This window comes from Cimex lectularius, unplaced genomic scaffold (genome assembly GCF_000648675.2).
Source record: "Cimex lectularius strain Harlan isolate CLEC.00 unplaced genomic scaffold, Clec_2.1 scaffold365, whole genome shotgun sequence".
Classification (NCBI taxonomy): domain Eukaryota; kingdom Metazoa; phylum Arthropoda; class Insecta; order Hemiptera; family Cimicidae; genus Cimex; species Cimex lectularius.
In genome coordinates, this window is record NW_019392896.1 from 224,628 (window position 1) to 243,070 (window position 18,443).

The 18,443-nt window shown below is 31.6% G+C and overlaps 1 protein-coding gene across 6 annotated transcripts in view; it reads right to left on the reverse strand.

The window, feature by feature from the left end:
• The window catches only part of LOC106673437 (cytosolic purine 5'-nucleotidase), a 31,630-nt gene that overhangs the window by 728 nt on the left and 12,459 nt on the right, over positions 1-18,443 (reverse strand). For 5 of the 6 annotated variants that reach the window (XM_014405544.2, XM_014405543.2, XM_014405542.1 and 2 more), the window contains 10 exons: positions 8,091-8,164; positions 6,932-7,049; positions 6,775-6,870; positions 6,539-6,685; positions 6,370-6,466; positions 4,100-4,282; positions 3,863-4,037; positions 2,851-3,073; positions 2,546-2,783; positions 1,230-1,349 (listed from right to left, as the gene is read on the reverse strand). In XM_014405544.2, coding sequence (XP_014261030.1) covers positions 1,230-1,349; positions 2,546-2,783; positions 2,851-3,073; positions 3,863-4,037; positions 4,100-4,282; positions 6,370-6,466; positions 6,539-6,685; positions 6,775-6,870; positions 6,932-7,049; positions 8,091-8,164 — 1,471 coding nt within the window. Of the gene's footprint in view, positions 1-1,229; positions 1,350-2,545; positions 2,784-2,850; positions 3,074-3,862; positions 4,038-4,099; positions 4,283-6,369; positions 6,467-6,538; positions 6,686-6,774; positions 6,871-6,931; positions 7,050-8,090; positions 8,165-15,114; positions 15,223-18,443 lie in introns of those variants that run through there. The other variant, XM_014405545.2, reaches the window with a different exon arrangement.

Here is an 18,443-nt window from a genome sequence, read left to right on the forward strand (position 1 = left end):
AATCCTTTATTAATTAAATCTCATGCTTTGGAACTAATTTGTTAAAAAAGCATGATCGCTGGACTGATGTTGGTTGAATTATAATATAATAACTATTTCCTCAGACTGAGGCAAATAATTGCAGTTTTTACCTTACGGCACAATTTCAGGTCCAGATGTCACCATCCTTGAGAAATTTGCAACTTAATATCTCAAAAGTTGGATATATGTTTGTTATTTTATCAATAAAGCATTTAGCATGTCTTATGTTCTGAAAATGGTCCCTCACATTTTTCATTTCAGCTGGAGATACCTGCAACCTTTTTGTTCCTTCCCTTAGTACTAGACTAAATTTGCATGTAACAATTTTCAGACTTAACACCTCTCCATGATGTTAAACATATGAAAACCTAATTTGGGAAAGGACATGTCAGGATTGTTTCTCTTGTGGCTTTGACATTTGGACCGATATAAAAGGATGCTGGGCAGGTAGGCAACATGTATAATGTTTGTTTCAACCATTCTTCAGACAGTTTGTGATGTCAGAAGCCTGCGTTAAATTAAAACTTCCAACCTGCCACAAACCAAATCTCTGGTTAGAAGTCTGGTGTTTCAATGAGACACTGATTAAGTGACATACAGTTGAAAGAACTAATCCAAAACCAGCCAGGAATGGTTGGTTGGAACAAACCTATTATAAAGTTAATATCATCAAATGAAGACAACTTAAAGGAGGGTCAGCTGAGCCAAGAGCCATCAATTCTCCAGAGAACAATTGTTAGATGATATAAAACAAAAGAAGCTCAAAACTTGAGACAATCATCTTAAACAAACCAGCCGAAAATAGTCAATCCTAAGAGTCCCAAGTAGAAAGGTGAGCTGATAACCATTAAGTTAAATATGAGGAGGCTGATGGTTCTTTTGTCTTGACTGTTTCAGTTGATAATTCTCGTAACATAGAGTGGACAGAGTGACTGTTAGCTCGTTAAGTCTTGGAATCCACACCTATTGTATAAAAACAATTACACCATTGATTGGAATCTACATGCTACAACTACACTTAAACTATAATTCATTAAAGTGAAAACCCTATTTAACCATCAAATCAAGGGCACAAATTGTATTTTCTTTAAAGTTTAAAGTAAGTTTAATTTTAAAGTTTATATAAGCAGCCTCTTGGTCAAGGTGTGACTTTGTTAATTTATTACATGAATAACTTTTTTTATATACATACATACCAATGTACTTACTTTATTGTCTCGTGTGGGGGTTTTTTCGTCTTCGAAGATAGAGTAGGTTCTAGACCTGGAAATCATGGGACTGTCCATGACAAACCTCTGTTCGTGGGCAACAGTAGATTCGTGTGGCATCTTAAAAAGCATCAAAATTATTATTATATCATCAAATACTTATAATAAAACTGTACTCTATGTAGTGAATTAAGCACTTTCTAGCATGAGTCTCTTGGTTTTCTACATTTCCCACATTTATAAGAGAAAAGATTCCATGGTGTAGATTTTTATATTTTATTTATTTTAACTTTTTGTCTCATATTCTCAAGCTTTTTTACTATGAAAAAGGAAGTGTCATGAGCAGGATTTGACACAACTTGGCTAAATACGCTGGTGCTCTACCCGCTTGAGCTATCATGACATCAATCCTCTCAGACACCAACTCCTCATTTCACCCTACAACCATTTGAATGTTCCCCATGTTTTGGCATATTTTCATAGGTCGAATCCCACTTGTGACACTAGCTTTTTCATCTCAACCAAGACCTTAGAGAAAAAGTATAACTAATTAAAACAATTAATACAGTCAATTATGACTACTATATAGATGTACGGAGTAAAATGATATTAATACTGTTTTATTTTATTTATTTATTTATTTTTTAAGTGAATTCAATTAATTTAATTTCCACAATATTTTAATATTGTGTACATTTAACGCACAATAACATTATTTTTTATCCAATTTAACAGATAATGGATTTAATTGCATTATCTTTATAAGTTCATTTGCACTTAGTAATATTTTTTAATATTAATTTGTATTTGTATGATATATATGTATATGGAAGAATCCCCAAAGGCAAAATAATCTTTCTATTCACGATTTTTATCATAAGCCTAACCTAGTGGTATAAACTTAAATTTGGCTTACTGGAAATTTTTTAAAGATTTTTTGAAGAAAAAAAAAATATCTTCAATCAAATTTTTTCCGTATCTCAGGAGAGTACATATCAGTGCTGTATCGAATGTGTTAACATAAAAAAAATTGCCTTTCACAGGACAATGTGAACCAATTTCTGACACAATGGCGATTTATTTGATATTACTATTAATTATAATTGAAAAACATTTTAACACCAGCTGAAGGGGCAATTTTGGTATACATTCTATTAGACCTTTTCCTCTTATGCAGCTACTAGTACACAGAGATTGGTTTTCCAGACCATAAATAAGAGTATTATTTCAGCCGTAAGGAATTAGGTCACCAGGAAACTGATACCAGAACTTAAGGTTAATATGTATTTAGCATAAAGACTTTAACAATTACTTACCAGCATAGCAGGAGCTCTAAACATGTAGCTAAAAGGGTAATAGATGAGATTGATAAATGTAGCAGCATAAAGGTCAGCGTAGCGGACAACTTGTGAGGAGAAGAAAGTCTGCCTAGAACCCGACCTGAAAAGGCTGCCCATCATGCCATAAGACAAATCCATCTTATGCGTCACCTCCCTTATGCCGGTCCTCAGCTTCGATATGTCCGGTTTTTCTTTTGTGCTCGAGTCTAAATTCCTTAAAAAATTATTTTGATGATTTAATTCCTAATCGTAAACAATAAAATGCTTGTAGGCAGGCTTACTTATACATCTCCCCAAGCATGACATCAAGAGCCTGGAGTTCAGTAAAGAGCTGGCACTTGTCTGTCCAAACATGCAGCTCCTGAACAAGCTCAGGCACAATGAGGAATGTCCTCCATCCCCTTATTTTCTTTGATTTAAGAATGTCACCAAAAATATGATCACCAATGTACAACACATCTTTTCCTTTCGCTCCTATCAACTTTGTGAATACATCACAAGAACCTTTGAAACAATCAACAAGAAGGCAAGGATAATATATATTTTTTGTCATAATTTAACCAATTTCTTGGTGTGGTGCAAAAATTTAAATTTTAAAACATTTTTTTATTATTTTAAACTTAATTTTATAATATTTAATACACACCCCGTATACCTTTAAAAGACAGTGGGGACAAAATGTATAAAAGTAATATCTAATGTAAAATAAGTTGCTCGTGTAAAAAATCATACATTCAAAAAACAATTAAATTTTTAATTAAAGGATTACAACAACATAAAAGAAATATAGTAAATAATGATATTTACAGATATATCAAAATATATAAAAGAAACTGTGCACAACAGTTAAGAGTTTAAAAGTATTAGAAATAGAAAATGACGGGGAAAAAACTTATATTTGCAGAAAATTTACTACAATTTGGAAAATAACAAATAACAGCATTAATGTTCAAAAAATCTTTTTTTTTTAAGTGCGCAACATTTCAACAAATTATCTAAATTTAAAAAATGCATAAAAAATTCAAAGTACTTGTGACAACAAAAAATGTTCATTTTATAGTGCTATAGCAACCTGCAGACATAACTAGTTAAGGAATGTAATATTTTAAATGCTTTGTATATTTCAAAAACAACTGTATAGGGGGGGGGGCAGTACCCAGAAATCAGTACTGTAATACAAAAAGTAAGTAATATTAAAAGTAACTAATAATCAACCAATGTTGGAAGTTGTTTACTTCCATTGGTTACCATCATACTAAAAAAAATTCCTTCTGTGTTAATAACCTAATTTACCTCCAGAATAAACTTGTTCCTTTTGCAAAGGACCTGTGTGTGAGCCAATCTTGAGAGAACCAGTTTCTGTATTAACTTGCCTCATAAGAGTGCCTTCACCAAAAAATAGTGGTTTCCTTGCATCGACAACAATTATATCAAAGTAGGTTTTCCAATTTCTGTGGGGCTCATCAGGCTGAAAAACAGTATTTTAAATGTCTTAAGCAAATGCTTTAAAAACAAATTCTTTTTATTTACCCTTGCACCATGAGGGAAGTCAAATAAGTAAGTCATTATCTTGTCAGTGAATAGATAGTCGCTGTTTGTGAGGAGGAAAACCTTTGCACCACTTTCTCTGATCCTTGTCAAAAACATTGGCAGCCGCTCATCCTTCTTGACATATTCATCAAGATTCTTTATTGTCATGGATTTTAAATCACCCTTAAACCATTAAACATGAGTTTGTCTTAATATACATAAATTTTTAACTTGCAATTCAAAGGAAATACAGAATACATTGGAAGAAATTATTACCAAAATTTCTTACACAGCAAAATTATCCTTGTTCAATGCTGACTGCTGACCTATGCACAGTCTGGCGGTTTCAACATTGAAATGTTTATCGATTCGATAAAAATAGAGCTTAGTTTACTGGACTCACCTTCAAACTAACTACATGCTATATATATTTAAAGGGAAAAAACACTTATATTTGTTGTTTATTTCAAACTGTAAGTATTTTTATTGTTTTATTAATTGCAACATACTTATTAAATCAAATTAACAAAATTTATCAAAAATTCATGAGTTTTAATAAAAAAATATTTAACTGTGATGGTTTGAAAGAAGATTCCACCTAATACCAGATAGATTAAAATTTAACTAACAATTCTATCACTACATGACTTTCTGGAGTTTTGGTGAAGTTTCTTTTAAACTCACAAATTACTTATTTATTTTTTAAAATTAAAACTCATGAATTCTGACCTTGATTAATTTTGCTACATTAAAATAAGTATGTTGTAAATAGTATATTGAGAAAAATACATGTTTGAAATAAACAACAAAATACGACCAGTCTTTTTCTTTCTTTTTTTCTATCTTTCAGTATTGTACATCCTCAGACAATATATTTTACAGATTAAAGGTTTATTTTTTCATGTACTTAAGTTTTTTTTAGCTTAATTTACTTCCCAATTATAATGAGTAATGAAAATTACTTAAAATTAAATCAAAAATGCTTTATTTCATCAACATTTTAAATTTAAAAAATGTTGTAAATTCACTTTCTGAGTTTTCAACTGGCAAATTGTTACTCTTATCACCAAAGTACAGATTCAGGTTCGTTAACTTTTATTATTATTATTTTGTTTTTTAAACAAGGTATATCAACTATGGATTATATGAATCCTCGGGGTGTCAGTGTTTTTGAAGAAAAGCCGTTTTGTATGACAGGTTTGAATCCTGCAGTCCTGCATTCGAAACCAGAGCTTTATATTATATTGATATGCACCGTGTCAACACCTAAACCACTGTGGCCACTATGCCCCTCCCCCCAGTTTTCAATCTTTAAATGGAATGAAACCAAGGCAGAACTTTGAAGAGGTGTTCTTATTTTTTGCACGAAATTGCGAATTTTGTCATTATTGCACAAAATTAGATGCATTTTTACATTTTACTGTATGGATTTTAACAAATTTTTATTAATATTTTTTATACACGAAAACAAAGTGTAAATACATAATTTTAATGGGTTAACGGTATTGCATAAATGAATTTATTTTACGTTATGTTCGACATCCGTTCTGTTCCAATTTTGAAGTTTTCGCTCTCATTTATCAACATTTCTTCGGCTTGGGAGGAAAGCAGAACCAACAAAAAAAAAAAAAAAATGCCTGTTAAGTTAGCAAGGTTAAATATACCTCAATCAAACCCAAAAGATTGTACCAAGTTCAAAAATGGTGACTACAGGACTATAAGAACATGAGACCAATAGTATAATTTTTTTTATAAATGTTTTTATTTAATTATGTATTTATTTTTGCAATGATGAACTAACCGGATCTTTTCTCTTTTGAAACACATTCTGGAAATGAAAGGTAGTACAACCTGATAGAAAAAACTAAATATATGTGGTGAATTACAATGAAAAATTAATTTATTTTACTTTATTTTTTAAATGTAAAGTTGATGGTACCTGCATATTTGTTATTTTATGAATAGTTTAAAACTTACTTTATTATTGTTATCTAGTGTATAATTTTAAATTTAATTGTATATTTGTGTGTTGTGTTTTAAAAATAAATGTACTCTAACAATCACATTGTATACCATGTTTAAGACAAGAATTAATTTTATTATGTAAAAAAATGTAACTGTTAAACGAGAATTTTTAGATTCATTAACCTTTTTTTCATGTTTTGAGGTTTTTATTGCACATTTTGAAGGTTTTTACTAACGCAGACCCAAATCACTATTGTTAAAATAATTTTTAAAAATGGTTTTGTAAAACAATATTTCTCTATTACCTGCAAGTGAATCCAATCAACAGCACTTCTCACATCTTGAAATATTGATTTAAAAGACATAAATAGGTCTCCACAAGTAACTCCTGTCTTATCCTTACTGAAGAAAAATTAAATAAAACAATAACAATCATAAAAACTTGCTAGCTAAAAAAAAAAAATTGATAATTACCAAGAGTATTGAGGAGAATTTGTGAAAAAGTCAACTAAACAGGCAAGAAGATATGTTTCGGGGAGATTGAAAAGTGTATTTAATACATATACCCTCGATTCGTCCAACTGAAGAAATTTGTTAGGATATAATTCATAAACCTGAGAACTAGAAATATATATGTCACATATAATATATGTCACACAACCAAAACGACATGAAATACATGAGAAAGTTGCTCTGAAAAAGAAACTTACTGTTTCAAAAACTGAAATCCATGTACACAAACTAATATATTTCCATAAGCATCAACTTTTAGGAGGTTTCCATATTGAGCATCAAACCAAAGACCTCTGAAATCCAAATATGATTAAAATTTCAGTTTGAACAGTTAAACTAATCATTTTAACAAACCTCACTGGGAAAGAGGGATCATATTCAAATTCTAAAATTTCAGCTGGATACCCCATATCCACAAGCCTTTCCTTGACCAGGTTGAATCCAAGCCGTTCATACTGAGGCGACTTGTATTCTGTAAAAAGATGAATTGTGATTATATAGCTTGGTCGTTTCTGATGATTTTTGATATGCATGGTATTTTGGTCTAAAAAACTTAAATGATCAGGCCACAGGCTCATCACCCTCCAGACCTCAAGAATAAATCTCTTAAAGAATAATTATATTAAATTAATAAAAGGATAACATGTAAACTGCTTGAATTATTATTAACAAATATACTTCATCAAATATCATAACCAATATAAATTTTTCATTTCACCTGCATAAAACAAGTGGAGTTTATAGCCAACCATCTTGTTTTATATACTAATGTATTCTAAATGTACAATAATAATTATTATATACAATAATTATTGTGTAGTACATTACATGTGATATAATTCAGTGAAGGCATTGTTTTTTTTTCTCTCTTCATTTTTGAATCTCATGTAATTACTTATTTGATTGAATCCAAATAATCTGGTGCTTGCACAAACTGATGATTATGATAATATCCTACTGGCTTTTATGAATGTAATCTGGAAGTAAATGAAGCACAAACAAATTGGAATTGTCTGGAATTGTCACAATCTAGAAAAATGAAAATTGGAAATATTCAATAAATCTAATACATAATAAAAATACTTCATTTTTTTAGGTAACAGTTTATGGGTATTATCATAACATTTCACTAATTACAAACATTATTTACTGCTAAACTTAAATGTATTTATAGTGAGGAGAGAAGTTTTAGGTCGTTTTATCACTACAGTAGGTGTGATAGCATCTGCTCTACCCCAAGTTAAATCAATAAATTTATTTTGTTATTAATGATTCCTGAAGATTTGCACATAAAATTAAAAGTATCCAATATTTAGCCTTTAAAAATAAAGAAAAAATTGTGCTTTTATTGAATTATATGATTAATTTAATGCCGCTCGTGCCATTGACTTTTTTATCTCAACTAAAAACCTTAATTAATTGGAATATATGATTAATATTTGTAGTATATATGTGCCTAAAATTAATGAAAATTATAAAGAAGTATAAATAGTATAACAAATTTACAACTAACCAGCCAAAGTGTAATCCATATCGAAGCCATAGAACTTGATATTTTCTAAATGCAAACTCCTGTTGACAAAAATTCTGGAAAAAATGAAATAATTATAAAACAAATTTATGGATAAACAATACTTTTTATAATGCATGAAGGAACAGTGTGTGTAGACATTAAAACAATGTGCGACAAATCATTGTTTTTCATGACTAACTTTCAATAGTAATTTGGTCATTTCCGATCCTCATAGTCTACTTATCCTCACGGTTGATTGATGGTGATATGCTGAAATATATCAATCAGACCAAATCAGTGAGAATAGGCTAACCAGGACGATCGTAAATGGCCAAATTACAGGTCTTTCACAAGTATATTTCCAAAAGAAATCTCACAATTTAATCTATAAATTTCTTTTTTTTTTTTTTTTTAATTAACATCATTATATTTTGAATACACAGTTGAGCTAATTATTTATTTATTTTATATGAGCAATTTGAATATGAGCCCTTATACATCATTTATCTCTTTGAATTGCAGGTCTCAGGTTTTTTATTCACCATATTCTTCTAATAAATTATTTTTTTCTTTTATAAACCAAAATTAAAAAATAACGAAGAAAAGAAGAATAAACCAAAATTATAAATTCAGAACTCCCTACATATCAGGGGAAAGATTATACTAAAATAATTTATTTACTGAAAGACTAGTTTTAAAAACGATTTTTTTACTCCAAAAATACCTCAAACTCCTGGGACGGGGTTAATAGGCAGAATGCTTTAATTTTAATGCAAATACGACTTCATTCTAACAAACCCAATAAATTTAAATGATGTGCAAATAGACAAAGACGCGAACGACAAACAATGTTCAATAACAAGCGGGAAACAAAGAGAACAGAAACGTCAGATAAAAAGTAGAAACCCCATTCTACAAATATTTTAAACTAAATTCCTGCGAAGATAGGATGACCACAATGAAAGACCATATTACAATCAGTAATTAATACGTTCGAACACGATTTTCTTCATATTCCACACTTAAAATGTGTTATATCGGTCTTTACTCATGTTGTTAAACAATACAAGTAAAATATAATAGAAAACAAAGCTATTGGTTTAATTAAAATATTACTAAAATGGGACAGATCGCAAGTAAGCAATTACATACTTATGTAAACAATTACTTCCCTCAACAAATTGATGTTTGTAATTTGTAATCTGTAAATGTGTAACTGAAGGGAATAAGCGCACTTTTAATTACACACATGCACAAAATAAAAAAATTAAAAAATGTATACTGACGAGGTCAGCTAGGGCTAAGTGTTTGATAGAAATGATGAATGGGTGAGAAGGTAGAGACACTTTTAGTAAATAATTCACAGAACAGATACACACGATCATAGGGACAAAACGATCGAATTTCAAAAAGGTTTTTTTCTGCCTTATTTATCATATTGTCCATGCAAACAATTATATCACCGGGCGAAGGAAAACGCGTTCAGAAACGTCATCATCAGTTGAAGGAAGTGCTACAAACATCTCGAGAAGATTGAACCCCCTTGCTGTGCATCGGCGGGTACACACAATTCATGTATGTAGATAGACATGTTTGCAACTATATACACATGTCGCTTGCATTATGACGTCCAGATATCAGAAACATTTAAGTATAGTAACTGTTTACAATATATTTACAATAAATTTTAAACTTATTTAGAGATCGTGAGATGCGGTCTTATGTGATGTAGATTTAGAAAAACATTTTCTTTATTGCGCCAACATTTCGATATTTGTTTAGATCATCTTCAGGGCCTGGGATTTACAAAACATTGTTTCGATTATACAAATATATGTAAGATGTGAAAATGAATTTATACAATGATCCTGTGTTTGTCTCTGTTGATGTAAACTATTTCTAAAAAGTTACGTTTAGAAATGGTTTACATCAACAGAGATAAACACAGCATCAATTACAGAGCAGACACATGTAAACTCAGCCGCAGCTACGCTAATATCATAAATCAAATTCCAATAACAATAACACATAAAATATATGATACAGCATATAAAAGAATCATTTTTTACGAGGGTTCGCCACAGCCGGTGGGTTGCCAACCTTGGGATGCCGGTGTTTTTGAAAAAAGCCCATTTGTAAGTATGTCGGGTTCGAATGCAGGGCCGCTGCATTCGAACCCGGGACCTTTATCTTACAGAGATGAGCGCCGTGTCAACGCCTTAAACGTTGCGGCCACCGACGCCCCCAAAAAATAATCATTACACTCCACACATCAAAGTATTTCTACATAGCCTAAATCCTCAATCATTTATCCTCCCTTCCTTAATAATCCTGAAAAGGTAAGTAAGCCCGAACGGCAAACTTTTTTCCCTTTGTTGGCCCCTTTCAAAGAAACCGACTCCTCTTAGAAAAATGAATTTCTATCCCTACTTCCTTCCCCACTCCTTCAAAATCAAACATATATAAACAAAAAACATTTATATCTTACTAATGACACATCTACACAGAAAACACACTTTGAATGAGTACAAACACTATGAATAAACATAAAATTTCTATATTGCGTACATCATTCTATAAATTCATTTTCACATCTTACATGTATTTGTGTAATCCAAACAATGTTTGTAAATCCCAGGCCCTGAAGATGATCTAAATAATGATCGAAACCTTGGCACAATAAAGAAAATGTTTTCCTAAATCTACATCACACAAGACCGCATCTCACGATCTCCAAATAATCATCAATTACTGGTCACTAAATACTACACATAAATTTTAAGCATGGCAAAAAGCCGTCTGCCGGAGTTTGGAATTTTTTAAATTATACCATATATACATACATAAATTATTATCGTTTTTATGTGACGTTAATGAGGAATAAACTGTTAATCGAATGCATTGAAACTATTTGACGGCAATGATGCTTCATGTACTGACTGAAAACCTAGTCAAAGCTCCCAAACGACTGAATACAACAGTCTGTTGTGTACTGTTAGTAGTATAGCTGGACTACTTTTAAAAATAATATCTACTTTAAGACAAGCATTGCATTTAAAAATTCGATAGGACGATTATCGGACACTGATTCAGATTCCATTCATGCCTACTCAGCTCGTCGGTTCCACAGGCTCATGCTTAGCCTAGACTTAAAAGAAAATAACATCTGAAAAATTCTGTTTGTTTCCAATGGAAGATTTTCAAGACTGATTTTATTAATTTTTAAAAATCTATATTTAAGAAAGGTTTTTGGTCTGAAAAGTTTGACAAAAATATCAACACTAAAATATTCAAATTTTAAATTAAAAATAATTCATCCTTAAAAGCTATTATCTCGACGAATAGTGCATTGTAAACACGACAAACTGTTTTTAAAGTTAGGTAACCAGTTTCGGGAGCTTCATACGTGAAGTAAGGCTTCCAGCCTTGATTTAGCAGCCAAATTTATCAACTCGTTTGGCACAACACTTATTTCAATGAGGTATTCATTCGCCCAATGCAGATCGTACCGGAATAGCCCGTGTTCTGGCTAAATGTACGTACATGCTACAAAAAATTTTCAATTCCAAAATTTTTGTTCCTGTTGCATAATATCGAATTATAATATTAATTTTAAAACTTTCAGGGTCAATATACAATATTTTAGTATTTGTCGTTTTATATCCAAAATTTATATTGTTTAATGCCTTTAGACAATTATTTTTTCCTTCTCAAAAATTATTTTTAATGGTTTTGTTTTTATTGAGTGATCCATCTTAATGTTAAAATAATATATAAGCTACATTAAAAATCAATCTTGTAATCGATTTTCAACCGTCGTAACGACTTTTTTATTTATAAAAATTATGAGTCTTTTCTGTTATTGTTTACAAAGTCAGTCTTTATTTTCGCAGAGGCTTATTTTAATCAATACCCGGACAGATCCGAAATTTGTCCAAAAAATCGAAAAAATTGTTTTTTTACAAAACGTTTGCAAAAATTATATATACTTTTTAGATGGCTCGGCTGAATTTCTCTTGACCAATACGCTATGATAAAAACAAAAATACATGTTTAATATTTTTAGTCAAGTTTCAAATTTTTACCTTTTTGTGGATAAGAATTATACAGGGTACTTAGTCCCAATTCAACTTCAAAATTTTAAATACGACCCTACACACCCTGACACACCAAAACAATGGTCCAGTCGGATTTTAAATTGGTCAAAATATGACAAAAAGTTTTAAAAAAAATTTTAAAAAAAACATTTCGATGTTAATGCCAATAATTTGCTTCATCACTAACTGCAAACATTAATTGACTTTATTGTTTACATTCTGTCATTGCATTATGAGAGCATATCTCAATTCCTGTAAGAAATAGATTACAAGTAATATGTGGTGTTTAGTGACTGTTAATACTGATTTTTTGGAGATCGTCATTTGTGTATCGTGTTGAGAATGCCAGTGAGATATTGGTTTTATGTTTATATACATAGGATTTTAAAAGGGTGGGGAAGGAAGAAGGGATAGAAAACCATTTTTATATTAGGAGTCGGCTTCTTTGAGATAAAAGGAGCCGACTATGGGAAAAATGGGTATGGTTCGGCTAGATTATCCTTGCAGGATTATATATACGGGGATAATTAGGGAAAGGAAAAACAAATTGTTGAAGAATTAGACTATGTAGAAATGCTTGATGTGTGGAATGTAATGAATGTATTATATGTTGTATTATGTTTTTTATATTCAATACATGTTATTGATGTTTAATTTGATTAATGATATTAGCGTAGCTGCGACTGGGTTTACATGTGTCCGTTCTGTAATTGATGTTGTGTTTATCTCTGTTGATGTAAACCATTTCTAAAAAGTTCCATTTATGTTTGTTTTTTCTGTGCGTAATACACCAGACCGCATCTCACGATCTCCAAATAATCATTGCAAGTAATATGAACCTTAGAGCATATTTTTCCGATCAACAGAGAGTTGATATTATGTACAGCTGCTTTATTGATAGAGGTGGTATTGCGAGTCGTGCAGTCGAGTTGTACTCCCAGAAATTTCCTTATCGCTCCAGAGTAAACAACAAAACAAACATTTTTAATAAATAATAAACATTCGTGTTGCTCGTAATATGAGATCGGATCAGTTGCTGTTCCATCACTAAGCGTATGATAGGCGTATAACGTTCCTTGCACAAATGACGAAATAGGCCCAATTAATTTATTTCCGAGAAGTCCACACCAAACGTTGATACTGTGAACCACCTGAGGATGACAAGAGTACGGAATTCTTGGCTTTTCCTCTGCCCACGTTCTTAAATTCCAACGGTTTAGTATGCCATTACAGGTGAACATGGATTTATCAGTCAGGATGTATGGAAGAACGTTTTTTCAGCCTCCCAAAACGACATTTGTGCAAGGAACGTTAAGACACCTGTCATAACCAGAGTCCCGAAGTCGCTGGACAAGATGAGAGCGACACGCTTAAAATTGTACGTCCGGAGTATATCTCTAATTTTATTTTTGGAAAAACATAAAATCCTTCCAACATTTCAGAAAAAAGAATTTGGATTTTCACGAACATTCAGTAAAACATTCAGCTCTTCGTCGAAATTAGGCTGACAAATTTTGCCATAACTTCGTCATTTTTTAAAAAATTTAAAATTCGATTGTACCCATTGTTTCCAGCGTAAAAACTCCTTTAAATGATGTGTCGAAATGAATAGGGTCGAATTGAAATTTTGAAGTTGAACTGTATCTGAGGTACCCAGTAACGTATTTTCTGAAAAATTTGAAACTAGACTAAAAGATATTAAACACGTATATTTTTTCCTAGCGTCATTGTTGCAAGAGAAATTCAGCCGGGACATCTAAAAAGGACACCTGTATAGATATATTTTTTTTAAACCTTTAATATATTTTAAATAGATTTTACATGCAGCAAATGCAAAATAGATTTTTTAAATATCGAATATTATTCATAAGCATTTTTACATAGCATATCTTAATAGTATGATAAAGTAAATACTATATCAAATACAATACTGCAGTGTTTATGAAATATTGAACAAACTCCCTCATTCTAAACAAATACGCAACAAATATATGTGTGAGGCAGACCTTAACTCAAAAATAGTCAGCTTATTTATATACTCCTACAAAATATCAAAGTGTATTTTGATTTCGACAATGAAGTCGATTTTATTATGTATACATGTATATCCACCAATAAATGTATATCACCCGATCGTCACTTGTCAAAATCTGAATGCCAATTTTTAATTTTCGATTTTCATAACGTCAACGTGACAAAGCTTGTTTTTCAACAATTACTTTCACTTTAAATTATTCAACCAGGAGCGTTGAAAAAAAAGTGTAAGTTTCAAACAACGACCGATGACAATTCGAAGTACTTCGAGGGGTTAAAACACTACGTCCGTATTAACGATAGGAAAGAATAATAGGAGCAAAGAAAAGCGTGTAAAGAACATCTATTTATAGTAGAATCCATCGATTCTAGTTATGTTTCTCGTTTTACAAGAAATTCTTCACCTTTTAGAGATACCTTTTATGAAATGTAATTAAGCATATTTAACTCGAAAATGTCGAAGGGGTTTATTTCATCAACCTCATAATAAATCTCTCTGCGGTTTTGAAACACTCCATTTCAATGCGTTTTAAAATTAGTTGCTTTTATATTAATTTATTCTTTTTAATTAACAAAACTTTCTCTGCCTTATAGGGGGCGAGGCTATTACGTTATTATTGGAAAAATAAACCGGACGTTGTTTATTTTGAGGAGATAGTCATGGAAAATGAAGTCAGGCGTTCTTCGGCCGATGGTCACTCGATTTGCTCGCTTTCTTATCTCTACGCTAAAATGGAGATATCTTTAGAATGTGGAAGGGGTATGACACGAATAGTCGGCACAGGAAATCCAGTACAGTATGTGACAAATGTCTACCGAGGCCAACTGCCTGATCGGAGTCGGCTGTTAATAATAATTCTGTGAGAAATCGCAGAATTTGTCAAATCACTTACTCGTTCGGAGCTGTGTTGCGTAGTTCGCGTTTGGAGTCTAGATCCTGTAGAAGCATATCACCCGAAGAAAGCGTAAACACTGATGGGAGCACTGAGAGGCGAGAGTCGACAACTACAACGGCAGAGGGGGGGAGCTGCCCCCCCAGACGAATTCGTGCCCCTCTTCATCAGATATGCTCGCATAATTGCTTACAGTTAGGTCTGAAGATACGCATTAACCAGTACTGAGTACGCCAACGATCGCAACTTGGTCTTCAAATTCGCGACCAACATTGGAAAAATGACCCGGTTTAAAGGAGAAATGTGTGTGCGACGACACGTCTCGGTACATTCTATAAATATTACATAGGTAATAATAGGACAGCGTATTTCTTTGTTTGGGACTGCATCACGCTATGTTTTAGATAAATACCTTTTTCGATTTGTATAACTTTTTTTTTATATATTGCGACCACAAGATGGTTATATTTCACGACAAAAAATATTTGAGGAAATTATTTTATAATTCATTTATTTGAGAATGATTTAAAAAAATTAAGTGGTCGTACCTATTTGTGTAAATGAATTACTCTACTTGCTTTTTAACGAGAATAGGCGGACCTCGATGACAAACACAGTCAGCTGCAGTTGACAAAGGTTCTGAAAACAATGATCTTGGCGTGGTATTTGTCTGTGAACTAACATTTAAGAAGCCTACTAAGCAAGTGGTTTCTAAAGGAAACCGCTATCTGGGCTTTATTAAAAGGAACACCTCATACTTTACAAAGTGGAAAACCATTATTAAATCTATCTTTTTTGGTATTGTTAGAAGTATTTTTCACTACTGCTCCTCCGCTCGGTTCTCTTGGAATGTGCAGATTTATTCAATCAAATTGGAAAAGATAAAAAAACAGTCCGTGAAAAGGAACATGGTGTTAGGGCCCAGGAGTGCTGACTCATGACCCTTGAGGTTGGTAGTTTGGTCCTTCGCACATGTTTTTTATGTTAGTTGGTCAATGGGATTAATGTCCGGAGTTATTAAGTAAAATAATTCCTAGTTCCTAGAAGGAATAGAGCTGTAAATATGTTTCATCTTGAATTTCATTTAACTCGTTACGGACGACACGAATAGTGTACGGAATTATCAGCGGGCTTTTGATGATAATTTTGTCAGCATAGAGTTTCTGGGCTGTTTGAATTTGATTCCTTTAAGAAAAATTTGAATAAAGTTGTCATTTGCAGCAATAAATAATTGGTGTTGTGTCTACTAAATTTCTATTTTGTATTGTATTGCGATATGTACCAGATTTAGTTTTGACTTTGACAAAAACCGTCAGTTATACTTTACAACGTTTCTGAAATCAACGATTTTGTCGTGTTATTTGACTGTGAACTAACATTTAAGAAGCATATTGAGCAAGTGGTTTGTAACGGAAACCTCAATCTGGGCTTTATTAAAACGGACGCCTCAGACATTACATTATGCCATATTAATCCATTTATATTTGGTGGTCTAATTGATCATATTAATTATTTCACTTAATTATTCTTTTTATGTAAGGTCTTGGTTGAGATGAAAAATTTAGTCTCACGAGCGGGATTCGAACCCACGACCTTCGTTTTCATCTCAGCCAAGACCTTACATAAAAAGAATAATAAATTATGTCATATGTTATACTGCTTATAAATTTTGTACGTATTTCTTACTACTGTTATATATAAATGTCAAGCTAAGTAGTAAAACTACTACTCGGGAATTTTCCTGGAATGTACTTAATAATAAGAATAAAGTTCTATATATATGTAGAATATTCTATAATAAATAAATAAGACTGCGATGCGTGAAACTCTCTGCCGATATGCGATCAGAATTAAAATTTGGAGTGATATTATATCGTTTGAATATCGTTTTATATGGATATAGGTCCCGACTCTAATACCGTGATTCCCTTTACGTTGCATGGGATATCTGACTGTAACATAGGCATAAATATACTTTTTTTAAGTTGAACCGATTGACACTTAATCAAGTTACTGGTTTGATATCATCTCGCAGGTTTTATTTTACTCAAAACAGTTTCGGCCTCACGCCACGAGTGAGAAACTGAAGATTATCGATTCGTAGACCAACAACCACCACCGAGTTTTCGTTGTTTCAATTATATAGAAGTACAAGTGTATAGTAGTAAGCAAAAACAAGCTGATAATGAATTTATACTGGCTATTTATTATACATACTAAAAAGACAATACGCATTAAATGAGCCACGTATGAACTTAACTTCACTACAAGGCAGGAAATTATGATAATTAAAACAAATCGAGATATATGATTACAGCTGACATTGTTTATTTTTGATTGATAAACGTTTAGATATTAATTTGGACCATGAACTTGCAAATAAAATCAAAAGTTGACTGCAAGTACACATCCTGAAATCTATGTCATAAAAATAATGCGCTTATAAAATTATTTCCGAAAAAACGCAAATGTCTGTTTATTTTTGACAACCGGAAATCGAAGAAATCATTAGTTCTTCAACTATTTACTGTAATTGGTAAATTCTGGAAAAACCAAAAATGTTTATTCAGGACTAAGATCAGTATAGAAATGAGCGTGGGAATTTTGACTGGTCCACAAATCAGAACACTTACATACATATACGTATTCGGTAGTATTTAACAATTTTATATTTTCTTTCAACGCAAATCTGAACAAAAGTATAGTGCTGCTAAGTTTGGGTTAAATTTCAGGTGGGTCAGATTAATATTGTAGAAAACCCATATCACTCCTTAAAGCTAAAAAAATCTGGGGTATTTCAAGCGATTTTAAGAGCAATTATTTATAGCGTTGGCTTCTACGAAGGATTTCTCACTACCGATTATGTTTTGAGATAGTCCTATTCTAAATAAATAATCCAAAGCTTTAATAAATATTTTTGATAAATTAATTTGATAAATATAATTAAAATTAACTTTACAAATCGTTGACTTTTTAAAGAGAAAATTTTTATTTTACGATAGTTTTACTCTCGGAAACAAATAAGGTAGGACATTTACTGAATTCATAAAGTATGATAGTTTGGTTGATTAAACATAATTTAAATTTAGAAACAAAAATGGATGAAATTTCCCACTTTTGACTATCTTTTCATTTAATGATTTGAGACAGTCAAACAGGGACGCTAAAATAGAAGACTCAAAATATAGCAGTAATTATAGCATTAGGTAAAAACCGTTTATATTAAGTAAACAAATATGACAATAGTCAAAAACACACATGTAAATAGAAAAAAAAGAAAGTGGATGAGAGATTGGTTCTGCAAGAAGAGCAAGCCTGCTGAGAATGCG